Here is a 22542-nt window from a genome sequence, read left to right on the forward strand (position 1 = left end):
AGGAGTGGATGGAGAGCCTAAACTGAGCTGGAAGAGACAGTCAAGTGGAAAGATCTTCAACTAGAAGATGCAGAACGAAGAGCACAAAGGCTATCTTCACCCCAAGACTGCAATTCTGTACTCGCTTTATACTCAATGAATATATTTCTTTTGGCTCATTTGCCAGCTATTTGATCAACATGTGAACTTCTGTTTATTTTACTCTGTGGTTTGAGCATTAGGATTATGAATTTTCTGCTTTAAACCTAGAGAACCTCCAAACGCCTCTGGACCCTCATTTTAAGACCTGAATTAAGCCTTTCTGAGGTTGCAGTAGCTTTCGGCAGTTTAGAAATAAAGGTCTGAACCTCACTTAAGTATATGAGAAACAGTATATCCAAAATGAAAAGTCAAAGAGGTCAATTCAATTCAATTTTATTTATATAGCCCAATATCACAAAGGAAATTTGCCTCATTGGGCTTCATACCGAGGCCGTGAGCCAAAAGAAGAGCAAAGTAAAACCAAACTTCCAAGAAATTATTTTTTATACCACTCTTTGTACGCAAATGATAAATGGCGTATACTTGTATAGCGCTTTTCTACCTTCCTTGAAGGCCCAAAGCGCTTTACAGTCATAGTCCCATTCACACACACATTCACACACTGGTAGCGGCTCCGCAGCCAAAAACTGGCGCCAAACTTCCACCAGAGGAAATTTGGGGTTAAGCCTCTTGACACATGGGTGGGCAAGGGAATCAAACCCTCAGTGTTCTGATCAGGAGTTGACCGCCCTACCGCTGGATCATGGCCACCAAATGTCCAAGTGCTCCCACATTGCTCTTCATGGTTTTGGCCCAGTTTACTAAAAAGAGCTTTTAACTGTTCATGGCCGTTCTAGAGTCTTCGTAGAGTCTAGAAACAATGAGGGGACTTTTATTTTTCCATTGTCAGTCCTCACTTATGGAATAATATTCATGTAGAACTGTGCATGGCATCTAACCTAAACAGTTTTAAATTTCAGCTAAAAACGAACCTTTTTAAAATGGAATTAGTAAATGGTGGCATCTTTGTCTCGCTTACTTATTTTATTAAATTCTTATCAAACCGTTTTGGATTTTATTGCTTTTTGTAATGTTATGCTGGGTTTTTTGTTCTTAATTATCTCAATTTTACTTTTTCTTATTATCTCCCTTTATTGTTAAGCACTTCAGCTCACTTATGCTGTTAACTGCAATAGAAATAAAGTTTCATTAATTCATTCATTGTTGTTTACTTGACCCATTGTGGACAACTAGATTCATTACGTCTTCAGTTTTTTCATCTGAGCTGCCACCTGGCTCAAAACTGTACGGCTGCGTAGCTCTGATATTGCTTGCTCTTTTTTTTTTTTTTTTTTAGCTTGCGTTTGTGAGGTACTATAAACCAGCGCAGGGGTCTGCAACCTTCAACAATTAAAGAGCCGTTCAAGTTTAATTCTTACCACAAAGTTTGGCTTTGCGCTTTAGAAGATGTGAACACTACTGTGTATTTATGTTATTGTTACAATTCTGATACTTATAAATGAACTGTTGTTTTTTGGTTTAAAATAAAACAAAGAAAAAAGCATTTTTTTATATGAAAAAATTCTTCACTTTTGACAGAGGTTCTGTCAGAAGACCAAACCACTGTCCACACAAGATGTCAAAAATGTCCGTCAAAATGTTTTAGTTCAATTTATGATACGTACTGTCTAAATGAATGAGTTCAATAAAGCTTGAGTCACTTTACTTGGTGTTTTGAACATGTATATATACCACTTACTTACTTTTAATATTATTTATATTATTATTATTCTTTTTCTTTAACCAGAGAGCTACAATGGAGGGGTAAAAGAGCCGCATGTGATTCCATAGCCTCAGTTTACAGACCGCAGAGCTAGTGGGAGAGAGTGTTAAAAAAAATAATGCTGGGATATCAAAAGTCCTGCCAACAACTCAGAGGTGAATTTCTGAATTTACTTCTGCTTCTCTGCAAAAAATTATACCTTAAAAAACGACAGTTCTTTTGATTTTGGCTAAAAATCTTAATCATAAAAGACCACTGAAAACCATTTTACGACAGATAGCTGGAATGGGACTTCAATGACTCTCAGGACTCTGTTACAACAGACTGCAGATTCTATATTTTTATTTTGCGTTACATAAGCATTTTTATGTCTTTTGGGGGAACAGCAAAAATAAGAACTTCATTGTACAGGGAAAACTGTTTCCATACTTTCATATGACAAGAAACTCTGAATATTTAATCGTCACCTTCAGTATTTACCCTCATGAATGGATCAAACTACATTTCCCATCCATCAATTTTTTGCTATTTTCTAATTTTCAGAACAGATTTTAAAACAGAACAATGAACACAGAAAGTGTTTGCATGATGTGTCATCAGGGGAAACCACAGCAGGCAAATTTAGTCCATTGTGATGTAGAGAAAGCTGAGTCAGAAGGTAAAGCTCTCAATTTACTGGCCAATGTTTGTTGCAATACTCGTCTAAGGTCATGAACTCTGGATCATGACCAAAAGAACAAAGTCCCAAATACAAGCAACTAAAATGAGCTTCATCTATAGGGTGGCTGAGCGCTTCCATATATGTAGGGTGCAGCTCAGTCAACCACGTAGAGCTTGAAGTAGAGCTCCTCAACATCTAGAGGAGCTCCGTGTGGTGGGTTGGGCATTTGATCCAGACGCTTTGGACCTTGATGGAAGGAACAAAAGGGCTATACATTCACTGTTTATTTAGAGCAAAGACAATTTTTTGTATGATGTCTGAGCTTTGAACAAAATATCAGTGTGTTCCCGTGTTTTCCACCAAAAGCCATCACATTTTCAGGTGGGGATGGAAGGCTGGGTTTTGTTGTAGTTTTTGTTCCAGAGCCTTGTACGTTTGATGAGCCAGTTCCTTGTGCCTGTAACAAACAAACACATGACATTATGCTGTGTTCCTTAAAATGCTGATGGGAGCTATGTGTTCTTGATTAGACATTTTTAAACTGTGAGGACCAAACCATAAAGTCATGAAGTTGGCCTTGATACCAACAAGCACAGTCTCAGGATCTGCTTTCATTGTGTTTTGACAAGTGTTTATGACATGGAGTCTTATCCTGCTGCAGCAGGTCCTCTCTATAGGCCCGTGTGGGTCAACCCCCATACGGGTGCATATGACAAAGGCTTTAGGAACAACCGTCAGCAGAACCACAGTCAGTACGGCTGAATCATAGACTGTAGAATCACTGGAGAGTGCAGTACCTGCTGGTGCACAGACTTCTATTGAGGAACAGACAGTTATTACTCAATCATTGTATTTGCCAGAATAATGATTCTTGCTCTTGACAGCTTCTCCCTAGTCTGCTTTCAGTGGAAGAGGTGTGGACTTTGAACAAGCTCGCTTATGATTGGCTACCCTAAAGACTAACTTGGACCAATCACTGTCTGGCTCCAAATGGCAGCACCTGTAATGTGGAAAAATCATTGACAGATTTGGCCTTATCTCACAAGAGCCAGAGGTAAAGTATTTCCTATGAGTGACATCAGACTTAACTTCTTCCAGTGATAATATGTCTATGGGCTGAATGGACAAACTTGTGTTCTACTTTTGACTGGTACTTGTGTGAAAACAAAAAAGTCATTTTGACTTCAGCTTTTTCTTTGTCCTCAAAGCTTGACAGAGATGAGCTGTCAGGATTGTAAACTTTGGTTTGGGTTTTTCAGTTGTTTTATTTGTGGTCATGTTCTGTTTTGAATTGTCCCTCAGTCTTATCAGTTTCAGGTCTGTCATTATTTACAGCTGTCTTCATTTCACTTAATTACCCTCACTCTATTTAAGGGTAACCAAACAGGACAGTTGGAGGCTGACTCGAATCTCAGCCCAGATTTGAAAAATGTTAAATTTAAATATATCGCAACATCAATCCTTTTCTAAGCTTTAATTCAAGCCATAGTTTGTGAAAATCGGTTAGAAAATGTGAGAGCAAGCCTGATTTATGCCAGCATGTCTTACATTGAAACAGCTGCGTTCTGTTGTTGCTACTTAATGCATACCAATGGCGCCTGTGCATGCATGTCTCTGTCTGTAGCAGCAAATAGACAAGGGCCAATCCAGTAACATATATCAAGGCTAGAGACGCTGCTTTTGCAATGCCCGACAGCAGGGCTGCCAGTGCAGCTGAGGGTTTGCAGGTCCGAAGGGGACCCGTGTCTGAAAGTGGTAAAATAATAAAGGCTAACGTATTAAACGGCGATACACCTACGAGCCATGCTAAAGCTAACAACTGACCATTCCAGAATCAAAGATGGGCGAGGCTTTTATACTGGAGCAGCAGAGCATGATGACGTGAAACTTCTGGGACTTTCACCAGTTGACCAATCACAAAATTCAAATTGTTTCAAACTGTAGGGGGCAGCACACTGACCGTTTTTGACTACATTTTCATGAATTAAATAAGTTTATTTTAATTTGTCAAAACGTTGGCAACAACCAACAGACAGCACTTTTAAAGCCTAATTTATAGAGGTCAACAGCCCAAAAAAATTTGATTTAGTGTTTGGTTTCCCTTTAAGTGTCTGGTTTTCAGTTCTTCACATGGTGTCAGTGGTTGAGTCAGGTTATGTTGGGGAAATTAGGGACTGAAAGGTAACACTATCCCTAAAAAACACCCTTTAAAAAGAACCAGTTTATTTCAACTGAGTCATCACCATGTTGTCGTTAGGTTGTATGTAGCATTAAAAAAGACCAGAACAATCTCAAAGTGGTTGCAGTTAAGGTGTATGTAGGAACACCTATTGTGTGTGTCTATGTGTATAGTTACCTGTTGAGGCGAATCTGAGTGGCTTTCTTCTGTATTGTTTTCTCTGAGCAGAAGCGTTGGTATTCTTCCTGCTGCTTCTCTGTCATCGTGAGGTGGTTCCGCCGGTACTGGTTCTGTTTTGCATGCAACTCCCGTGTGACCTAAAATGCAAACGTGACCATGTAAGCACCCCGATCTGTAGTTTACGTAAAGCCAGGATAATGTTTGAATCTTCAAACTAAAGAAAAGTGGTCTGGATTGGTTACATTTGCAAAGTCTATTGCTGTCACATCCCAGCAGCCCAGGTCTTCTGTTGATCAATATTCAATAAAACTTTAATAGAAATCAGATGACATGCTGCTAAATCCGAAGCAACAGTCTGCACTATGTGAAGGCTCAAATGTATCAGAAGCTGCACACGTTAGTTGTGAGCATCTTTGATTGCTGGAAGTGAAGCAGCAAAATCACAAGATGAATTTGTGAGATTTTGTCATGTAGTAAAAAAAAAAAAAAATAAGTTGGATTTGAGCCATTCAGGAAATAACTTTGAGATAACACGTGAACAGAGCCTAGAAAGAGGGAGTTTATCATTTATGGAGTTGATCAAAGGTAAAAAAAAAGCATATAAATAGAACATTTAGGTGAGAATCTGTGTCAAACAATCTACCTTCTCATAACGCTCCTGGAGGAAGTTGGCTTGTGCCACCATTTTGTCTTTGAACTCATCCAGGAAGCAGTGGTACAGCCGCCTGGCCTCCTCTGCATCCAGGTTCTTGCTGACCAGAACATCCACTTCCTCGATTTTCAAACGGTTATCGTCCTTCAGAGTCAAGAGAAGAAAGAGATTACGTATCTCTAACGAGTGTGACAGTATAATGTGTGTGTTAATGTTTCACCTTCTGCTCCTTGTCTTTGCATATCGGAGCAGCTTCTTTTCTCCTGACTCTCAGCTTCACCTCCTTCTCCTCCTGGGCTCTGCAGGCTATAATGTCCTCCATCTGTTCACACAAGTTCACATAGTTAATTCATGCAAATGTAACAACACATTTAATGGTACAATAAATATTAGATTTGTAATTACGCTGGTCTCTAGAACAGGAGAGAAGCTAAAAGTCCACAAAGCTAAATCAGGTCAGGCAGGCAGAGGTCAAACACAAGCCAAATCTGGTACTTTTTGTTGTTTTTTTTGGCACATTTGAGTGGGACACACACCTGTCAGTAGTCTTGCCCGATTCATCCAAAGTAGAAGCTTTGGTGCCAAATTGTAAGTTCATTTTGTTTTGAAGTGGGGACAATTTACCTCAGAGTGAATGGGGACTGACATGCGGGGACAACAAGCCACCTAGTGGTCGCTGGGTGAACTCATATGGCTCCAACCAGAGGAAAGACATTCTATCCACATTTGCCAACATTTTTTATAAGTTTTATCTTGGACAAGAACAAAATGTAATCTTTTTGTTCAAATGTTCACAAATATGGTCCAATCTGCACAGGGCTAGTCTCAAACTGCTGCATGACTGAAGCTCAAATCACCTCCATCCTGGAAGTAAAAGACCCATCTCTACATGTTCTGCTGCATGACATGGTCGATCATGTGACTTTTAAACACAGCAAAGGAAATCAGGAATCAGGTCCACAGAAATAAAGCTTTTGCCAGACTTACCTCTTTCAGTGAAGTTTTGATTTCAGCTGCCAGCTGGTCTTCTTCCTTCTGCAGGGCCTCCAGTATCTTGTACGGAGCCAGTGTGGAAACAGGCTTTGCACGCAGGTCCATCTGAACAGCCCCCCCCCCACACACACGCACACACACAGAGAGGCATGTGTGTATAAGAAGACAGTTTATTTTAAATGCTAAACAGTAAAATCTACATCAGTCATCTGCTGAAATATTGAGCCATCCTCACCTGGAAGGTGGAGACACAGTCGTTTGAGAATTTTTTGAATGGCGGCTTTGTAAGGATTTTCTTGGATGGAATAAACCGGTGGTCCATTAAGTGAAAGGTCAGTTCAAACTGTCCCTCGGACACCAGGAAGACACGCTCAGCCACGTCTTCATTTGCAGGTTTGGTGGTGTTCCTATGAAACCGCTCCACCACAGTCTGAAACAAAGATTCGTTACAGACATGATTGTTGTCACTCTTGACCTAAAAGTCAAACAGCTGCTGAGATAAGCAAAAAGTGCGTTATAAGTTTGTGAAAAAAAAACAAAAAACTAAAAAAACTGCAGTCTTGTAGGTCCTGACATCTGATAGTTTATTTGCAGCCCAGAGTAGTGAAGATATTTGATTTGTTTTAAGATTTTTCATTTTATTCCTGTCAGATTCTGTTAGTTTGTGTTCTGCTTCCATAACCTCGTCAGGTTTAAATTTGCATCTTCTATTTAGTAAATCCTCCCCTTCAGTAAAAAATGTGGATTATCCTCTTGTGTAGTTCCGACACACAGAAATAATCACAGTGAAATTGAAATATTCAGCTAAGAATAAAGTCCCACTCCCGTCATCCTTGATCTATTATAAAAGTGTTACTAGTGGTCTTTTAGATATGAATAAAATTTAGCTATAATAAAAAAAAACTATTTTCTAGGATGTATTTTTTGAGGAGCAAAAAATTCACCTCTGTGCTGTGGGTAGGATCAGCATTCCACACGTTTCTTTTAGAAGGTTTATAAGAACTCATTGTTTGTGGAGTCATGGGATGTATGTGTAAATGGATGGGGGGGGGCTCTTATTTTTAACTTGTGTCTTTGTTTTAAAGCGCTTCCAGCTGTGAAAGTATCCTTTATTTTTTATAAATAAAGTTTGATTTGATTTGCATGGAGTAACCCCACCCCCCCTTCTCCTCCCCGTTGCTGAGAGATCTTTGTTTACCGCTAGCTTAGAGTCCTTCATAACTCCAATTACCAGTGTAACAAAAAATGGCGAGCAGTATCAGAGCTATCCAGCTGTACAGTTCTGATCCAGATTCCAGCTCAGACGAGGAAAACAAAGACGTTCATGGATCTATTTGTCTGTAAGTGGATGCATCAGAATGAAGCAGAGCAGGACGCTTGTGGCCCATCAAGCCTATTTTCTGATTTTCTGTCACAAATAAATCCTTTCCCAAACAGCATTTTTTCATCTGCTCCTGATACACATTGAATTTGAATAAAGAAATGCTCACAAATGTGATTTTAATCTTAATTTTCTTTACATATATCCTCAGTTATTAGAAAAATGCTTTAAAGAACATGTTAAAGATACTATTTTATTGGAGCGGGTCTTTAAACTTTTTTTGCTGCCTTCACAAATTTTAAACAATTTTTTAGAGGTCTGCATACAATGAAACAACATTCTGTAGCTAAAGTAACTAGAACAACAACGTGTTGATCATCTGAGGTTTGATTCTTTCAGTCTGCTTACCAGAACATTTATCCTCCTTATGAGAGTTTTCCAACAGACTGAATCGTCAATCTGATCCGGTGACTGAAAGATGACTTTTCGGTACCAGAGGAAGTCTCTGCGACCCTCGTAGAACTCCTCCATCTCATTGGGTGACCATATCCTCCGTGCCAGGTAATCAGGGCGAACATAGCTGCTGAATTCCATCTGTCGCTCAATGCCTGAGCTCAGTGAAGTGACCCTGTGAACTAAATGACAACAATCCCACTGAGTGTTGGATGATGTTCATTTCAGCACACAGGAATGACCTGACAGACTCAGCATCTTTAGCAAAAAAATAAAATGTAGAACTTTAGTAGATTAACTCCATTACTCATACCATAAATGTTTGTTTCATAGAAATGCATTATCATTTCAAAGAAAGAGATTTTACTGCCAAGAAAGAAGATTTGTAAGCAGAAGATGAATGTTTGATGACTTTCTACAGAACTTCTAAAGATGGTCTGTGGAACAGAGTTTTGCTGATGTAAGAGCACCATCATGACAGCCACTGCACAGTTCAATTCCCACTTTGCAACATTAAATACAAGTCCGTAAAAGTGACATTCACCTGCTTTCATTCTGAGCTGAAGTGAGTTAACAGCAGACTTACACAGGAGCTGAAATCGTCTTCCATATTTGAAGCGCTCAGAGGTGGAGTCTTGGAGTTTGTTGACTTCTCTCTCCTCCAGGCTGTCATTTCTGTGTTTGTACCACTCCTTCACCACGGCGACCTCAGCACCTTCAGCATTCACACAAGGAGCCAGAGGACCTTAGCTTTTGTTTGTTCAATCTGTTGACTGTATAAAGAAACTGGACGGAGTGAACCCCTCCCCCTGGTCTTCCAAACAGGAAGTGGCTACTGGCACCAAGAAGCCAAAATCCCAGACTTCTATACAGAAATAAATAGTTATTATTTGGTCATTCTACTTGTCTGAATAACCATTCTTGCTCTGAAACACTCTTCTAAACATCTTTATAATGCTAATTTCTTTTAAAGATATTTTTTTCTTTATCACAACTTATTGAAGTCATAAACTGACCAATCAGATGCCTCAGTAAAAGCATGTGGTGCCCGCTGGCCCCGCCTCAAATGTTTGATTGACAGTTTCTCCCGAGCTGCTTTCAGTGGAAGGGGTGTGGACTTTGAAAAAGCTCAGTCATGATCGGCAGCAGTAGTTGCCATAGAAACGTTGACTCAGATCAATTTGGAACTGTCACTGTCATCTGGCTCCAACATGGTGGCGTCCGTATCGTGGAAAAATGGCGACTAATTAATTTGGCTGGAGCCGGAAGTGAGGCGTTTTCTGTGGGTGACGTCACACTCACTCAGTCCAGTTCCCTGATACTGTCAATTTTTCAAGCCCAAAAAAGTCAGTTTGGTCAGAATGCATAAAAGTGTAAATGTAAAAGCCTTCATCCTCACAGTCCTGGTCTTTGTACGTGGTGAGCCGTGTGATGAGACCGTCTGGATTCAGATACGGAGCAAATCTCTCCAGCTTTGATTTTTTATAGAAGGTCACTTTCTCCCCATCAGGCCAGAGATTCTCCAGGTCTGAGGAGCAAAAGGAAAAGCAGATTTTGTCTACGTCCGTATGGGTTTGATCATCGTTAGTGGTGCATTACATCACAGTATGAAAGTGGGAAGATCCAACCAACTTGCATGTTATGGGAGAATGTTCTAGTTGCATAACTTTTGCTCACCTTTTTCATGGATGGTAATAAAAGTGACCCAGGATCTGGGCATCTGAAAGACTCTGGGCTGCTCCTGCTTTAGAGGAAATAGGCAGTTAAAGATTCACAGAAATGCTAAAAGTTTATTGTAAACAGAAATGCTCATTTCAAGTGGAATAATGACATATTTATTCTTCAGTCGCAGTGTTTAAACTTTAAACCCACGTATTCAAACGTTGCTATTCAGAGACTTCGGGGTATTTTTGTGTCAACAGAACAAAAGATAAAAATAAAACAAACGCATGAGTCAGTTAAATAAATATTTAATCGAGTAAACTGAGACGTTTAGCTAAAGGTTTCTATTCATTGGGTCACAAATCTATAGTGCAAAAATGTCAAAATAAAGCCAAAACACTAACGTTTCATGTTCTGTTTTTAACATTTTTTTCTACATGAAGATGACGATGTTTTTCATTCATTTGCATATTTTAGGCTTTTATAGAACGGCTTAAAGAGTTTACAGTAAACCCACCACAAACATCTTCTGCAAGTCATATGAGAGCCTCTATATGAAAAAAAAGTTTGTTTAACCTGGTTTGTTTCAAGATGATTACTCCAATCATCTTTTGATCTATTGCAGAAGTGTTCCTAGTGGTCATTTAATTAGGATTTTGTAGTTTTTATCCAACATAAAAAAACTGTGCTTTTTTCTAGGACATAGCTTCTGTAGAGCAGCAGGAGTTCATTAGAAATTCACCTCTGGGTTGTGAGTGGAGCTAAACTAACATTACTGGAGAGACAAAAACGGTGAGCAATATCAGTTTTGATCCAGATTTAATCTCAGACGAGGAAAACAAAGACGTTCATGGATCAAATTGTTTTTAAGTGAATGCATCAGAATGGAACAGAGAAGGGAGCTTAAGATCCATCGATTGTAGTTTGTATACAACAACTACAAACTTTTTAATCAACATTTTTTATCTGCTTCTGATTCACAACGATTTGAATAAAGGAATACTCAAAATGCTGTATTTATCATTTTGATATGTCCTCCATCATGAGAAAAATACCACAAGAACTTGCCAAAATGACAAAAAATTGCATTGTCATTGGAGTGGGTCTTTAAAGCAAAGCTAACTTTAAACCAGGGCTTCTCAAAGTGTGGCACGCGGGCCAATTGCAGCCCGCAGGAAGAGTTTTTGTTTTTTGTCCAAAATAAATCATGATTGATGGTTATTAAACCAGCTGTACATTGGAAAAAAATGTTTTGTGGTTTCTGGTGGCATCTGCAGGAACAAAAAGGTAATTACACCCAGCTGTCAATGGTGCAATGTATTAATTTTACCAGTAAAGGGCAGACAACATTTTCTGTCACTGCCTCTGCGGAGAAAGGAAAAACCAGTAGAAATTGAGTCAGAGCGGGAAGATGAGCGGGATTCGGAGAAAGATTCAGAGCAGGTTCCTTTGAGGGAAAAATGATGTCTTGGCGCTTTCAAACTAAGTGGACAAATGCTAATGTTGTCGTACCTCATAGGATGGATAAAATTATAAGCCTTATTTCTTAGCAGGCTAATGCCAAACTCAAAGAATTCAATATAAATCACCACTATGTTAAAAATCATAAAAAAACTATGACAAATTTACCGGCGAGGAGCGCAATAATAAACTCCAACAACTACAGCAAACTATGCTGCACGGCAGAGAATATTTACAAAACTGGCGAAATACAGTGAAGCTGTGACAGAAGCTAACTACTTTGTGACTTTGGAAATGACCCGGTGTTGTGCCAAAGGTATGTTCCTCTTGCCAGAATGTGTTTCCCCGCTCTCCAGCATCATTGATTTGTTTCATATTTTGTCTCAAACAGTGTTAAAAGAAGGCGGATGATTACGATAGACTTTATTCTGGGGCTTCTGGGAATTTATCGTCATATTTATTTATTTTTTCCACACATTCTATGTAAAACAATGAGAGGAGGCACGGATTCTGTCGGGTCGCAGCTGATCCAGCCTGACTGAATCTATGCCCCCAAAAATTTGATAGAAGCAACAACTATTCATTAATTAATCATTGTTATATGCTTCTATAACAAAGTCACTTTCATAAATCATCTTTCTTATCTTAAACAAAGGTAATTTTTTTTTAACACAAATGCTGTTGTTGTTTTATGTAGAAAAATATGCAAATATCATCCACCTTCTTTTAACACTTTTTGGGACAAAATATGTGTGTTACAAAACAAATTAACAATGTGGGGAAATAAATTCTGGCTGGGGGAACGTACCATGACACAACACCAGCGTAGAAAGCCTTTCAGTGTTGGGGAGTTTGTAAGAAGAGTTTGCAGAATGTATGCTGAAAATAGCTTACATAGAAATCACATGCCTGATGTTAACCAATATTCATGATATTTATAAGCTAAAAAAATCTTTCAAATCTTGCTTAGTTTGTTCTTATGCTCTGTTAACTGTACAAATGACGCTTGGTCATTAAAGTTGTTAAAAACAGTATTTTTGCTGTTTATCTATATTTTTGACTAGAATTGTAAAATTATTCTTAATTTTGGCCTCAGCTACAAATCTTTGAGAACCCCTGCCTTAAAATTTTTGAATAACATTTGGTATAAGTCCAGATAATTTACTCACTTTTTTGGAGGTCCAAACTTTACTTTGACTGACATAGTGGGACACATGCATAAGCAGATACCAAACAGATAGTCTTCATGTCTAGATTTTTTGTTTCCTCCTCTGAAGATCAGCTTCTGCCTCACAAACATGAACACTCTTTGAACAAACACGATACCTCGTCTTCACTGCTGATCCTTCTGTTCTCCTTTCTTTTCAGCACGTCAGGAATCAGATGTTTTCTGCTGGTGGCTCCGTGCAGGACGGGCTCCCACATGTTTGTGTCTTCCAGGTCAAACTTCAGTCCCTACGCATGAAAAACGCGTTTTCAGAACAAGCAGACAAACTGCTCAGAAATGTTTAGATAAAAAATAAACTTTTCTTATGTTAGTGATGAAAGTAGAATATAGTTGGACTCACACTGCAGCCGTTCCTGCAGTCCTGCATGTTAACATAGTAGTTCAGTTCGTTCCACACACTCTCAACGCCCAGGAAGCTGCTGCTGTCTGTGGGGTAACGACGGCCGGTGAGAGGGTCGATAAAAAAGTTCTCCTGGATGCTGCCGCTCCCCGCCAACACCAGAACCCAGCAGTGGACCCGTAAGCCTCGTAGCGGGTCTTCTGGGTCCTGCTGGGCGCCCTCCTCCTCCTGACAGAAAACATTCTTTGATTGAATCCAGTTCAAAACTGTGGAGCAGAACCATCAGAATCCACTGCAGAACTCAGAGTGGAGTCACACGGCATCTGTGTGGCAATTCTGTCAGACTTAAATATACAAATTTACAACAGAGCATTATAAAAAGGTTATATTTCTTCTTCTTTGATGATAACTTTGTATTTACTTTTTGATGTCATAGCTTACTTTATGCTTGAAACGTTGCATTTGCTATTGTTGTTGGATCTCAGAAAAGTCCTTAGCAACAGTTGCTAGCGTTGTTAGCTCCTGTCGTTTCACAGTCGCACTTAGACATGAGCAAATGTTCAATAAACTTCTTCAGTAGACAAAGACAATTAACCTAAAAATGTAGACAGTGGATGCAAAAACATACTTTTGGCACTAATGGAACCCCATACACCCCAGACTTGAGAACCATGGTCTAGATCTTTTTCACACAAGAACATTCTGATAAAGCCAAAAATATTCAGCTCTTGCATTTTTACTTTGCTGAAACACACATTTTATTTGCAGATCCAAAACTCAAAACTAGTTCTGAAAGGAATGTATCTTCATAAAGGCCTACCTTGACTTCAGGGTCCAGTAGGGGGCAGGGAAGCCGGCTCTGGTCGAGCAGACACATGTCTCTGACCGCATAGCCGCTGACACAGTAGGCGTCATAGTTGATGCCAAGCAGCAGGCTGCACAGCAGTGTGGCGAACTCAAAACAGGAAGCCCTCCGAGTCCGTAGGACCGACGTGGGGGAGAACAAGCGTTTGGGCTGCGGCAGAACACGACCTGAATGAGGCACGCATCCTTTGCAGGCAAAGCCCGATGTAACATTCTGATTACCATAGAATATAGAACACCGTTCTTTAATTTAGTGTATTTTTTATTATAAACAAGATCAACGTCATTCCAGTAGATTCTGAAGGAGAAAAGCGGCTCGAGCCGCTTTTCTCCTTCAGAATCTACTGGAATGACGTTGATCGTGTTAACGGTTGAAAACTTACAGTATGTTAAAGATTTTGTGTTTAAGTATCACTCCTTCAAAAACAATGAAAGGCTTCCCCCTCTGACCAGGTCTACAGGTGGCTCCAGCAGCTCCAGGGACATGAAGTTGGCCACAAAGGAAGCGCAGGCCTGCCAGCTTTGTAGTTCACAGAGGCCGGTCGCAGAGGGATGAAGAGTTGTTGATACAAATTTCTACCAGTCAAAAAAAAAAAAGAAAAACGTGTATAACTAACTCAAAGAAACAAAGAAGTATAGACAACATTTGAGGAACTTGTTACCCGCACACCACACTCGTTGAGCGGGCAGAGCAGCAGCGGTTTGCGGTCAGGAAACAGAACCGCATACTGACGCTGGAAACTGTCGGCGATGTTCAGCAGACGGATCTCAACCGCAGAGTTGGTCGTGTAGGACTGTGGGTTACTGAGAGACAACATGCAGATATTTCATTTCTATTCAATTAGATTTATTCTATGAAGATGTAAAACTGAGTGAAAGTGTATTCCTGGTGACTCTTTGCTCAGCTTATGAAAATAAATCATAGAAATGTTAAAAAGCAGGAAATTATGTGTCTAGTCATGATGAAAAAAACAAGAATACATGGAATTGGCTGCAAGTGCAGGTGAACATGGATGGAGATTTGGAGCTTCCTGGTGGTGATTGGTTGTCAGAACGTTGGTGAGAAAGTTGGTTATTAAAGGGAAGAGCCTAAAGCAGGTGATTGGAAAACTGCTGACGGCTGCAGTCAAATCTTGCGTAAAAAGAGACAGGCTGCTGTGTTTGGCAGTGACAGGTGAGAACCCGTAGTTGTGTCATTTTGCTAAATGTGTTAGTGCCTGTGTTTATCAGTTTAACTGAGGTGTTGGGGGAAAGTTTTTGCATTCTGTGTAAACTTTGTTAAACTGGGTTGCTTCTTTGTTGTCTCAGCTGGTGTGCCAAATCTATTTTCTTTTCTGTTTCTTCATCTCTTCTTGTGGAAACTGGCATTGCCCAAAAGCCTAAACCAGTTGTAACAAGTTTAGTTCATGCAGATCTCTATTTTTTTTATTTCATTTTTCATATCCCTCTTTGTTTTACCTGTTCTCTTATCAGTCTTGGAGAGTGTCAATAAATGTATTCAGTGTTTCTTGCCTAAATCCCAAAGTCAGGCCTGGAGGAGGACAGGCTTTTTATCCTTATAGCTACCAAATTGGCTACATGGACATGGAACATAACAAAATATAAATCAATGCAACCGATAAACTCACAGAATGCAAGATCATCACAGTACAAATGCATAAAAATCCAGTCAGTTTTGTTCAAATGTCCATTTTTCATTCAGATTTTCCAAAAATGCAACAGATGACCTAAATCTGTGATACATGCAGATAGTTTGGCTTTAATCACTTCTACTGTGTAGAAGACAACTGTCACTTATTATTTCCCTGTTTTATCTTTAACAGTCCGAATTATCCAACACAATAATTTCTGAGCAGAACAACTGCACAAAAAACACACATCTTTTCACCTTCACAGCTTCTCTTATGTGTGAGTACATGTGTGTGTGTGTGGTTTGAAAGCTCACAAAAACTCCAGATTCTTGTGGGAAACCGACAGTTCTGGTTGTTTTGTGCTTTCTTTCTCATCTTCCTCCCTGATTCTGAGCTGCTCCTCAAAGGCGGACCGCAGTTCAGCTTCCATCTCGTGCCAGAACGGCAGGTGTTAGGATTCACCTGAGGAACCCACAAAGACACAGGAATCAGGAAAGCAGACGTTCCTCTAATGGTCGCAGAGTGAAGGAGATTTCAGGTGAAGCAAACCTTTAAACCCTTTAAGCACAGATGGTGTCACCACATGAAAGAGCAGCAAGGTTTCAATTTCCAACATGAACTTTATTTTAAAGTTTTCTTCATAAATAAATAAATAAATAGATTCAAATTATTCAAATAAATGATTAAATACAGTTAAATAAAAATATTTAAATTAATCAATTAATTTAAATGATCCACCCATCCATAATGGTACCATTATCTCAGCAACAAAGAAAATACCAAAATAAAATACCTAACTTCCTGTTCAACTAATAAAAACAACAATTCTAAAATAGGTCAATCTAATAGAAAAATTTAGAAACAGATACCGTTTTATGATAAAATAAAATAAATAAATTCAAGTAAAGTAAAAAAAACACACAAAAAAAACAGGATCAGGTAAACATTAGCATGTTGAGCTCCCTTTCCAAGCTGTAATATAAAAATTAAAATTATTGACGTTATAAAATAAAAAATATAAACAAACAAACAAAAAAAACTCGGATAATTTATTATAAAAATTAAAACAAAAAACAGAAGTTTTATAGTGTAATCATCTCACTTGTTAAAGAAGGAACATGATGCAGAAGAGCTGCTGTCGTCCTGGACCCTGAACGGAAACGGAAACAAACTTTCTCCAGTTCAGGTCTTCGTCCTTCTTTCTGGTCGAAAACTTTAAAGCAAAAACTATTTTGAAAGGAATTTGTGTCTCAGTAAAAACAAACTTTTCCGACTCTCCGAAGGGAAACGTGCTGTTGCGCCGTATCTATGGCAACGGCGAGAAGGACGAAACCAGAGTTGATGAAGCTGCGTTCAAGGACCCTCGGACATAACGATGTTCAAAACAAAAGTACATTGAACAGAATACCTTAAAATGTTTATAATATTCAACTCTTTATATAAAAGTTCGATTTAACTATTTACCATTTACCAAAGTTTTTTTTCCCCCTTTCTTCAGATGTTTTGTCATGTTAACAAAGTTAGTTTAGTTTAACTTTGACAACCATTAGCAAAAAGTTGCATACTTGATGTTTTTTGTTAGTGTACTTGAGTATAAAAAGTCTACTATAGACCATGAACAAGAAGGGTAAGAAAAAATTACCAACTGAATACTTCTTTAGTCTAAGTTTACATTATAAAACATAAAATGTAAACTTCAATTTGCTTCACTTAGTACACTTGTACATACTTATACACTTCAATACTTTTTGATACACGTCTACTTCTGCTTAACTGGTCCTATTTGCAAAAGCACTTTGTTACATGGAATGTGCATAAAAACATAGGAACAATGAGATGAAATTGTGCTTTTTTTGGTAAACAGAACTAACGTTTGCTGCACGCAACAGGACAATACAGGAATTAATCTTTACATCCACTGTCTGGTTGGGGCATATCCTGTGTGGGCAAATTTTGAGATCATTGACAATCCGGTGAGTTCATAAGCACATTTTTTTTCTATGGGCATGCTGCTGGCATCAGGTTGTAGTGAACATGTATGGTTAAGTGAAGGGTAGTAGGTGATATGCAGGCATGTGTCTTATGGATTTATTCTACCCCTTTAAATTGTTTACACTATGCAAGGAGCCCCTCAGTGTTGTTCTTTGTGTGCAACTTGGTCGTCAGAAATTAGAAAATTAGACAATCAGATAATAGTTTGAGCTTACATACTATGAACATCTCACAGTTACTCACATATCACCTGCACATCCTTTGTGTAAATCATTAGTAAGGAGCAAGTATGCGTCTCACCAATGGCTAACCAGAGTGTGGTGTAAGGACACCGTACGTTTTATTTCACCGTCTGCACAGCCTAAACGTTTCCTCCCAAAAGTGGAACTCTGGCAATGTTCATGTTTTGGCCGTCACCTTGGCAACTTGATGTGAAAGAATGCAATACCAAGACCGTTAAGTGTGAATTGCAGGAGATCAAGCGTTGCTGTGTGCTGATGACTTTTGCTCTGCTTTATAACACAATAATAAAAATGTAAAATGTAGGTTTTTAACCCTGACCCAAGTTCTGCAGTTTCAGTCTATGTAGCTCTTGTTGATGTGAGATTAAAAAACAAAACAAACAAAAAAAAACATTAAAACAATATGTTCAGCAATTAAGAGTAAAAAATGTTTAAAATGACATTTAAAAGGACTAGAAATTTCTATTTTTAAATACCCAGAGGCCCTATTTCAAAAGCATCTGTGTGGCATCCAAGCCTGTAATCACAGCAGCTCTCCCTTAGTTTATATTTTTCCAACAATCCCCTCAGACGTTGATGGAACAGGGTTCTCCTCACTATTCTCCAGTAACAATAAAACTGAAATGTCTCTCTGTTTGCCTCTGTTGTTAAGGCTGTCAAGTTTCAACTTCTTTCTGTGTGTGACTCAAATATTGCAGCAACGTGAACCACACGTGCATTTCCAAACGAGTGACTGCATGTATATATTTATCATTTAGATGTACACACACACTCGGAGGAGAAATCAAACTCCAGATGTTCTTGAAAAAGTGAAGATTAAAAGCATAGCTATAATATAAAACAATCTAAGGGAAGCATTGGTGTAACTGCCACACAAAAAAACGGGTGAAACATTTACCCCTGATTGTCTTGTTACAATGGAATATTATAAAACTTGGAAAACTAAGATTAGATCAAGGTTTCACAAACAAAGGATACCTACACGTGACAACTTTTCCACCAGAATGATATCGCTACAAGGAAAATCTCAGAAATGTTTTATTTTTTTTTATTTATTTATTTATTTATTTTTAACAATCAGTCATAAAATCCATCTTATCCCAGACACCTCCAGTGGCCTTAGGTCACATCTGGCTGGGAGCAGTTTTAGCAGTTAGGGTGGGTCCCAGATAAGGCAAATACAACCAGTTATATAGTATTTGTAGCCAAATAATGTTATCTGACATCAATCTGACCTGTTTTTCTTATTTAATTATGTTCAAACAAACAAGTTAAAAGAACATTTTCAAACTTTTTTTTGCGTTTCTAGATAAATTTAGGTGTTTTGACTGAACTGAGCTGGCTTCTTCATCTTGTTTTCTCAATTAGAAACTAAAACTTTCCTGCATAGTGCAGTTTTTCTGAACAAATGTGATCAAAACAAACCCAGCAGCAGATATGGAGGTCAAAGACTGCACTATAACAGGAAGTGAATAGACCTCTTCTTTGATAATGTTCAACAACACAGTTGTTTTGTTGTTGTACTTGGATGGATCTTCTCTCCTGTGTTTGCAAGTTACCTCCAAACTGTTGTATTAAATATGTGAGGAATAACACCTGACCTGGTGCCCATCAGAATTCAATGGATGCCGAGGCCTTTAGTGATCCAAAGGATCATTTCAGGGAACAACTTCTCCTCTCGCTGCTTGTGTTTTTCTAGAGGCATAAGAAAAAATGTTTCTTAATAAAAATCAAGCAATAAAGTAACGAGACAGAAAGACGAACTATTTTAAATTAAAGGCAACATTGCCGATGATGTTAAAATTGGATTCGAAGGACAGAGAACTTTTCTGTTGTCTTGCTGTTGTGATAAACTATGAAATGACGCCTGTCCATCTATATTACAAAGTTTATGTTGTTCCAATAACCACTGGCATTCAGGTCATTGGTAATAATATAGAACAATCAGACTATGTGTAGTGGTTAGCACTCTTGCATCACAGCAAAAGGGGCCGGGTTCAAGTCCCATCTGGGGGACCTGAACAAAGAACAAAATCCCCAATGGGGGACCTTTCTCTGTGCAGTTTACTGTTCTCTGGGGACTCCAGCTTCCTCCACAAACAGGATTTATATGTAAATTGGTTACTTAAATGATCGCATGAAGCCAGATACGATGACTTATACTTTTGTAGAGCTATCTGAAATTAATAAACCTGATCTCAACATTTTGAGTTTCATTTATGACCAACAGTAGTGGTCTAGGATCAAGTCCACTGGTTCCATATCTGTATGTTCAAAACTTGAATTAGAGATTCCAAGATATAGACTTCCAAAAAGGTGAACATTAGAGACACAAAAACAGTTGAGAAGCTTGTAATCAAAGCTCCAACATAACTGAAAATCTCAAAGCTTGAGAAATATCAAGGGGTCGATGAAAAGGGTGAAGGAAAAGGTGGTTCTTCTAGTTATTGGGCCCTTAATGTTTAACACTCAAATAATGCTGCAACTTCTTGTGATTTCAGATGTGATCAGAGATTTAGATTTACTGCAGTGTAGTACCAGGAATGGCTATAAAATTGTCTAGGACCATAAAACTGCATCTGGTGGAAGAGTGGAAGTGGAAAAAGGACACTTACAAGGATTCCATGGTAACATTTCATGAGTTCTGAGCAAGGAAATAGTCACCTTGGGTTTTTTAATTACTTTTAAATGGGTTGTGTTTATTTTTTCACTTGAAATGTAATATTTAACCACATTTCCTGGTAGGTCATGTAGGAATACGGGAAGTTTTTTTTATGGCTTCCTCTAAATACGTCCATATAAACTACAAGTCTCCTATCAGCTACATATAATAATTAAGCAAAGTGACGTGTCAAGTCCTAGAATGAAAAGGAGAAAAGAAGGCCTCAATTTACAGTTACTGGTTAAAGTTAAAACATTTTCTCAGAATAATTTCTTTTGAAATCAGCCATTTAAAGGTGCTGTTTAAAGGTTCTGTTTAAATGTGGTTTTAAAGAATTTTAAGAGCCAGCATTTCAGATAAAAATAAAACATTTAGCTTTCAGGTAAGAAAAAAGCAAAGCAAAAAATCTGTTTTTTAAGACTCATAACACTGTTGTCAAGAGTCAGGGCTCTGTTTCTGGTCACTGGTGGGAGCCATCTCCGGCTTACTAACACACTTCATCTCCCAGCAGCCCCAGCACACAGGTTTCAGTGCGAAGTATTGTTTGTGCCCCTCTGCCTGCATTACTGAGCGTTTCTATCTGGACCTGATATTCTGTTTCCCGACCTCAAATTGATTCTGTCCCTGAGTGCCTGCCCCAATCTACGCCTGCTCTGTTATATCCCACGTCTGATCTCTGATGCTCCCATGCTTGTGTTTGACTTCCACCACCTTTTCTCAGCCTTAGTTTCACGGACTTGTAGTTATTGACTCCTGTCAATTCTTTCGTCAATAAACCTGCACATGGACTCAGCCGCCTGCCTGTTTTTGACAACTATTATGAGGATTGTATACAATAAAACTTTAGTTTTTTCATCCTGAGCATTTATTTTTAAATATAATAAAGTGGCAATCATTTTCTGGGATGTTGTTTTAGTGATTTACTTTTTCTGAAATGTTTGTATTCACTTTTTTTTTAATTACAGTTTTCCACCGTTTATTCATGTTTCTTTATTTGTGGTTTTATGTATTTGCTGAGGGCTGCACGGTGGCGCAGTGGTTAGCGCTCTTGCCTCACAGCGAGAAGGCCCCGGTTCGACTCCCGGCTGGGACCTTTCTGTGTGGAGTTTGCATGTTCTCCCCGTGCATGCGTGGGTTTTCACCGGGGACTCCGGCTTCCTCCCACCGTCCAAAAACATGCTTCATAGGTTAATTGGTGACTCTAAATTGCCCCTAGGTGTGAATGTGAGAGTGTATGGGTGTGTGATTGGGGCCCTGCGACGGACTGGCGACCTGTCCAGGGTGTACCCCGCCTTCGCCCATCAGTGGCCGGGATGGGCTCCGGCACCCCCGCGACCCCGAAAGGGAAGAAGCGGTCAAGAAAATGGATGGATGGATGGATGTATTTGCTGAATTTTTTTTCAGTCACGTGACTCTCCTGACAACTCAAGATGCTTGTATGAAACTTTCACGTCCGAAAGAGGTGCTGCCGTGCTGAGGTGAAGAACACGCCGGGCCAAACTGTCACTCGTCCTAACTATTACGCCCCCCCCCCATTGAGAAAGGACAAGAATAGGAAACAATGAGCCCAGTCTGCCTCATATCAGCAAAGCTTTTTTTCAATTACCCCTCTGTCACTGACCTGCTCACCACAGCTTTAACACAGGGACAGATGAGCTGATCCAATTCACATGAGACAGGTGCAGCACACCTGTGCCAGGTGAGCAAAGTAGGTCACAGGAAAAGGGAAGCATAGATAACGTGGTGACATGTAAAACACACACATATAATTGGTCAAGTTGTCAAGGAAGCCAGAGTGTAAAAACAACATGTATAGAGAAAACATGTCAAAACAATCTAATTTGTGTAGAATCATTTTCCCTACAGAAGCTTAAAGGCCCATTCATAGGTTGTGCATGGACCAACTCCACTGTACCAAAAATAGGACCATTGAAGTGACCATAGAAGCCTCAGAAAAGATTAAAATCATCCCATTCAGTCAGTTCTAAGATGGACAAAATATAAACAAGTACATACAATGCCTTATACTCCATTATTGAACCAATAAACCTGTTGGATTTTAACAGCATCAAACATTTTGTCAAAAAGACATTTCAACAAAAGATTTTGGTGCAGTTCTACAATACCCTGTTTACTTGCTGAACATCAAAGTTTCTTGAAGTTAAATTTCAAGCTGATGTTGGGGAAGTAGGAGAATGGATTATAGTCACGTTCGAG

At 39.0% G+C, this 22542-nt stretch overlaps 2 protein-coding genes across 3 annotated transcripts in view; one reads left to right on the plus strand and one right to left on the minus strand.

Moving 5' to 3' along the window:
• Positions 1–1746, plus strand: part of LOC112158889 (macrophage mannose receptor 1) — a gene marked incomplete in the record, with an annotated part of 7832 nt that extends 6086 nt beyond the window's left edge. The window contains 1 exon segment of the mRNA XM_024292550.2: positions 1–1746. Within this exon segment, the coding sequence (XP_024148318.1) occupies positions 1–64 (64 nt within the window).
• Positions 1747–2129: 383 nt separating this feature from the next.
• On the minus strand, positions 2130–16746 carry ccdc135 (coiled-coil domain containing 135). Of its 2 annotated transcripts, none has more exons than XM_024292548.2 (17): positions 16532–16746; positions 15744–15891; positions 14461–14602; positions 14249–14374; positions 13755–13949; positions 12935–13162; positions 12693–12821; positions 9921–9984; positions 9643–9771; positions 8830–8958; positions 8199–8425; positions 6705–6899; positions 6464–6574; positions 5697–5798; positions 5468–5620; positions 4822–4961; positions 2130–2922 (listed from the first exon to the last, which is right to left on the minus strand). In XM_024292548.2, the coding sequence occupies exons 2-17, from the start codon at positions 15857–15859 to the stop codon at positions 2835–2837; spliced, it is 2274 nt and encodes a 757-aa protein (XP_024148316.1). In that variant the 5' UTR covers positions 15860–15891; positions 16532–16746; the 3' UTR covers positions 2130–2834. The 2 variants fall into 2 exon arrangements, with proteins under 2 accessions (XP_024148316.1, XP_024148315.1); XM_024292547.2 differs by having other exon boundaries at positions 9921–9987.
• Positions 16747–22542: the final 5796 nt, after the last annotated feature.

Source organism: Oryzias melastigma, linkage group LG7 (genome assembly GCF_002922805.2).
Source record: "Oryzias melastigma strain HK-1 linkage group LG7, ASM292280v2, whole genome shotgun sequence".
Lineage (NCBI taxonomy): Eukaryota > Metazoa > Chordata > Actinopteri > Beloniformes > Adrianichthyidae > Oryzias > Oryzias melastigma.